This window comes from Cebus imitator, unplaced genomic scaffold (genome assembly GCF_001604975.1).
Source record: "Cebus imitator isolate Cc_AM_T3 unplaced genomic scaffold, Cebus_imitator-1.0 Scaffold291, whole genome shotgun sequence".
NCBI classification, from domain to species: domain Eukaryota; kingdom Metazoa; phylum Chordata; class Mammalia; order Primates; family Cebidae; genus Cebus; species Cebus imitator.
The window spans coordinates 2760788-2766378 of record NW_016107606.1 but is presented as its reverse complement, the minus strand read 5'-3'; the positions used below and the strand labels follow the sequence as shown (position 1 = coordinate 2766378).

Sequence of the window (5591 nt, the reverse complement as noted above, 5' to 3'; positions counted from 1 at the left end):
AAAAAAAAAGCACCCAAACCAAAAATCAACCAACCAAACAACCCCCAACAGCCAAGCATACATCTCTAATTTTATTATTTTGGTCTTTTCGTTGGATTTTCCCTTTCTTCTTTTTTTCGGGTTATTGCTCACTTTTGAGCAGAGGTTTACATTTTTTAAAAATTTGCTTTCCAGCCCGCCTTGATCTTCTAAGCACGAGTTCATCGTCTGAGAGAGAGAGAAAAAAATCTCTGGTTGGCGTTTTCCTTTCTTTTCTTTTCTTTTTTTCTTTTTTTAAATTTTTCAAGGGGGAGGAGATTTTCCACAAGAAAAGGTTGTTTTCATGTTTGGGATTCAGGAAAGCATCCAACGGAGTGGAAGCAGCATGAAGGAAGAGCCGCTGGGCAGCGGCATGAACGCGGTGCGGACGTGGATGCAGGGCGCCGGGGTGCTGGACGCCAACACGGCGGCGCAGAGGTGGGTACCGCGCGGAGACCGCGGCCGAGGTGAGCCGCGAGCGGGAGAACCGGGAGGCGGTGGCGGCAGCTGTAGCTGCTGCCGCGGGGCCGGGCCGCGGGGTGCGTCCACCGCTGCGCTCCGTTCTCCGCCGGGGCTTCGCATTCCCCGGCCGCTCTGCCTTCGTCGCCTGCGGCCGGAGGACCCGGAGCTGTCTGCGACGAGTCCACGCTTTGCCAGCACTTTCCCCTGCCTAGTCTGTGACTGTTTTCATTTTGTTTTAACACAGAAGAGGCGTCTCAACACAGCATGTTGGATTTTTTTTTGTTGTTTGTTTTTTGTGATTGCTCTTTATTTTCCTGCAGGCTGTCTTTTCTCCTTCCCCTTCTCTTTTTCCCTCTTTTTCTTTTCTCTTTTCTTTCTTCTTTTTCTTTCCTTCTTTCTTTCCTCTTCTCTTTCTTTCTCGTTCCTTTTCTTTTTCCTTTTTCTTTTGCCTTTCTCTTCCTGCCTTTTTTCTTTCTGCCCTTCTTTATTTTCTTCTCTTCTCCTTCCTCTTCCTTTCTTCCCCTCTTCCATTTCTTTAGTTCTTTCTTTCCTGTCTCTCTTCCTGCCTTTTCCTTCTTCTCTTCTTTCGTTTTCTTCTCTCCTTTCTTTCCCCACCTTCCCTTAATTCCTCCCTCACTCTCTTCCTCCCTTCCTTTCTCCTTCCCTTCTTTCCTTTCTCCTTCAGCTCCTCTTTCTTCTCTTTCTCCTCTTTCTCTTTTCCTTACCTCTCTGTCTCTCCTGTTTTTTTCTCGCCCCATTTCTCCCCTGAGTCTTCTCTTATTTCTGCTATCTGGCTCTCCTTCCCTCCCTCTCTGTCTTTCAGTTTTTCTCAGTCTATCGGTAGAATAGCAACTCCCAACTTTAATTCTGACATCTCCTAAAAGTCTTCTCCACCTCCTGTCCCCATGTCACCGTGTCCCCTTCCAGCCGCTCTCCCACTCGCAGCTCCCTAGACACTAGACTGTGTGGCCTGGAGGCATTGCCCTTGGAGGTTGACCTGAGGGAACTTTCCTGGGCACACCCAAGGCCCTTTCCCAGTCTCCTGGTCCCAAGTGAGAACTGGCCTTTTTCCCCCACTTAAGCCACCAGCTGAGCTTGGGACAGTGGGGGACCTGATGGCCCCAGGCACCATCGGACGCAGAGTGCGGAAGGGGAAGAAGGAAGATGACTAATTACATCATCTCCAGCTTCCCAGGGCTGGGGACAAGCGTCCCAACACTGTTCCCATCCCAACTAAGTATTAGGATGGGGGTGGTTGATAGTGAGAGTGAATTGGGTAACTGGGCTGGAAGTGAAAGTGTGTGCGCGGGGCGCTGGTGTGTGTTCATGTATGTGTATGTATGTGCCTGTGCGCGCTTGTGTTGGGCAGGTCCGGCTGTCAGTGGCCGCCTGGCGCCCCAGGCGCTCCAGCCTCCCCTCTAGGGCCAGCGCACTGAGCCAGCAGCCCCGGCCTTTAGGATTTCTGGAATGAATGCGACGATTTATGCGGAATAGCGAAACTTTGTTAGGACAAGTCTTTAAGAAAACACCCCTGTTCCCTTTTTCACAGCGACCACCCGCGACAGTTCTGAGCCCCGCCCTCGGACCCTTCTCCACATGCTTTTTGGTGGTGGGGAGGGGATGTGGCTTCCCAAGGCCGGGCACGCGTAGTTGGCAGGAGCGCACGGGGTTCCTGGAGGGTGGCTGCTGCGGCGACATGCCGAGCGTGTTTTCCATCCATTCCCACCTGCCCTAGTAGCTGAGATGTGAGATTTGAGGGGTGCCGGGAACAAAGTTATGAACTGTAGGTTCTATTCCACGAAGGTGGGTTCATTTCATCCACCGCCACCCTTCTTCCTCCCCACGCAGCGCGCGTCAGGTAGGAGTAAATGCTTATACGTTTCACCTCGCGCGCAAAACCCAAACAAAACTTTCACACCTCTTCAGCGAGTTCTGAGGACGCACCCGTCCTTGGCGGAGAGGACGAGGACATGAGGGGACATGTGTGTCCCGTCGTCGGCTGGGTCCGTGTCGCCTGAAGGGGCGTGAAGAGCGCCCACTGGATGTTTTAGGGGAACAGGAGGTGGGTGTTTGAGGGTTCTAGCGTGTGTACAAGGTGACAAGGGGCGCGGGTCAGCGTCTGATTTAGCCATCTAACTCTGCGTCTTTGGCCGCAGCGGGGTGGGGCTGGCCCGGGCTCACTTTGAGAAGCAGCCGCCTTCCAATCTGCGGAAATCCAACTTCTTCCACTTCGTCCTGGCCCTCTACGACAGACAGGGCCAGCCCGTGGAGATCGAGAGGACAGCGTTTGTGGGGTTCGTGGAGAAGGAAAAAGTAAGTGGGCGCAGCGCTGTCGCCCCTCGTCCCCGGCTTGGCTCCGGAGCAGGCCCAGGAGCCTTGGGCGGCAAGCCCTTCCTTGAGTGCAAAGCATCCATAACACACTTCTGTGCGGGGGTCCCTCAAGCCACTTCCCATCCCGGACGAACCCATGGTCCCGGTCCACTGGCTCCTGCTCCAAAAAAGTTCGCACGGAGTCCCCAGAGCTGGAGAGAGGCGCTCAATCCACAGCCATGGGCACCCGGGGTGAACCCGCCCTCCACTACCAGACCGCGCACCGCCTGCCTCTGGCGGCCCGGGCACTAGCTCCTAGGTCCTGGGAAGAGGATCGCCTATGTGCGCCCCACGGAATTTTCTGTTAGGAGAGAGGGAGCAGTCAGCAACGGGGGTCGGAGGAGGGATCACAGTTGGCCGCAATTTCTGCTGCTACTGGGGCTGGCTGGCTGGCTGGTCAGCGGGGGTCCCGGCTTGGGGAAAGTTGCCTGGAAAGTTGGTCCACTCGCTCACGCAGACCTCTCTCCTGCATCTCTTGTGTCTTTGCGTCCTGATGCAACCCAGGAAGCCAACAGCGAAAAGACCAATAACGGAATTCACTACCGGCTTCAGCTTCTCTACAGCAATGGTGAGGCCCGGGTTGGGTCTGTGCCCTCACCCTGGGGCTCCGGGTCTGGGCAGGGGGCGCAGGGAGCTCTAGGTGGACGAAATCCTCCAGCGAAGGGCAGTCGTTCACCTTCTCCGAGGTGAACCAGCCTCTCCTAAATTTCGCCCTAGGAGGTTTCACCTGAGGAGGCTCCACGTGGCCCAAGAGTCTTAATTGATCCTGCGTTTACCTGCGGCCAGGTGTAATGCCTCAGCCCTCCCCGAGCCATTTTGATTCTTCCTCCCTTTCCTGGGGCCTGTTTCTCTGGCTTGGCCCAGGCTCCAGGCCCAAGGCCCCTTGGGCTTAGGGGCTAGGATGGGTCATGGCCTTGAAGGCTGCAGGCAAGAGCAGAGGGACTCTTGCCGTGGGAAGTGAGAATAGACAAGTCGGGGTACCCTTATCCCAGTCCCAGCTGCAGAGCTTGGAGTCTGGCTTCCACGACCGCTAAGGCTAGGCCGGCAGCTCCTCTCTGGACACTGGGGAAGGGAGACCCTGGCTGTATTTTCCAGGACAGGGGGAGTTCCAATCAACCTCGGAGCCCCTTTTGTGATATGTGTGAGGGAGTGTTGTTGTTATTTTTTGTTGTTTAGTTATTGTCCACCCACCCTCCATCGCCTCTCACTTAATTCTCCTCCCTTCCCCCATTTCCAACCCTAGGGATAAGGACGGAGCAGGATTTCTACGTGCGCCTCATTGACTCCATGACAAAACAAGTAAGTTTCTTGATTTTGGGCCACTGGGGTCTCTAGGTCACCAAATTCAGGGGAATCAAGAAGCTAGGTGGTCCACAGCAGGAGGGCTGGGACATTAACTTTAAAAGCCAGCAGGGCAGCCCAGACTACACTCTCCTCGCCTTCCAGTGTCCATGCACTTGCACCGCCGCGAGGGGATGAGGGCTCGACGGCGCCGTTCCTCCAAGGGAACTCGGACCTTGTGAATTAAGACTGCAGGGTGCTGAGTGGCGAGAATAAGGGCTGAACTTCCTCTGACCCAGCCAGGGAGTCCCAAAGGGCGCAAAAGGTGCCCAGGGACCCTGGCTTGGAGTGGGCTGAACCTCTGAAACCCAAGCTAGCCAGGCCTCCCCTGGAGGCAGAGGGGCAAGGGGCTGCGGGGGCCGAGGAGGGGTGGGAGAAGCAGCTTCCCCAGGAATGATGAGATGGGCTGAGAGCGCTGATGACCATTCTGCAGATTTGTTTTCAAAGGGAATGATGGTGAAGGTAGTGTTGAAAGAGGGAGCGACAATTGTTAGAGGATATTTTGCAAAAACCCTCCTGCTTTTGCCTCCAAGTCTGGCAGGAAGCCAGGCAGCATGAGTGAGCTTGTGGTCTTAAAGGTACATAGACGGCATTTTCTTAAGCTCCCAACACGCGGGTGTCAAGCAGTATACATTAAGGTTGAGTTATGGTTTAAAAGATACAATTATGAGCCGAGCCAGAAAAGAGGCCTGACGTTTTAATGAGGCACAGGAGCTTTTCCCCCTTCTTCTTAATTTTAAGAAAAAGTTTAGTTTCAGAATTAAGTAGCTGGTTAGGTAGTTGGAGGAGTTAGTAGCAGAAAAAAGAAGACAGCTTTATTGGGTGGGGGAAAGAAATCAGAACAAAGAGAAAAGTTATCCATTGTATACTAACCAGCAATTTAGCAAGAGGATTAAAATTTATTTGATTGTGATTTTAGAATGTTTTCTTTAAATTAAGAGCAGTGATCTTCTTTCATAGATACTGGCTAAGAAAGTTTCAAATAGGATATGTATGCATATTTAAAAATTGTTTTTATATACACCATGCCTAAATATGTTGTAGAAATGACACATTAATAAACTGTTGGGTGTTTTAAAAAATCTAATCTTCAAGAATCAATTTAATAACAGCTGTTTTGATGATCACTTTCATATTTCAATGTGACCCAAGTAGAAAACAAGAATATGAAATCTATATTTAAAAACAAAAGTATTGATCGAAATCTATTTCATGCTATTTGCCTAAAATATTTGGCTTTCTTAAAAATCTGCTTATTTCTCACTGGATTGCTCAGAGTAAATCCCCATTTATACTTTTGGTCCTGGTTTTATTTTCTTTAATGGATTTAATCATTACATAGCATAATTCCCTTTCATTTGGACACTGTGTTTTTTTTTCTTTCTTTTTTTTTTTTTTTT

General features: G+C 51.5%; 1 protein-coding gene across 8 annotated transcripts in view; it reads left to right on the top strand.

The window, feature by feature from the left end:
• EBF1 (EBF transcription factor 1) overlaps positions 1-5591 on the top strand; it is a 407240-nt gene continuing 401649 nt past the window's right edge. For 7 of the 8 annotated variants that reach the window (XM_037729062.1, XM_017502096.2, XM_037729065.1 and 4 more), the window contains exons 1-4: positions 1-456; positions 2637-2793; positions 3355-3418; positions 4094-4149. In XM_037729062.1, coding sequence (XP_037584990.1) covers positions 323-456; positions 2637-2793; positions 3355-3418; positions 4094-4149 — 411 coding nt within the window. In that variant the 5' untranslated portion in view covers positions 1-322. The remainder of the gene's footprint in view (positions 457-2636; positions 2794-3354; positions 3419-4093; positions 4150-5591) is intronic. The other variant, XM_037729064.1, reaches the window with a different exon arrangement.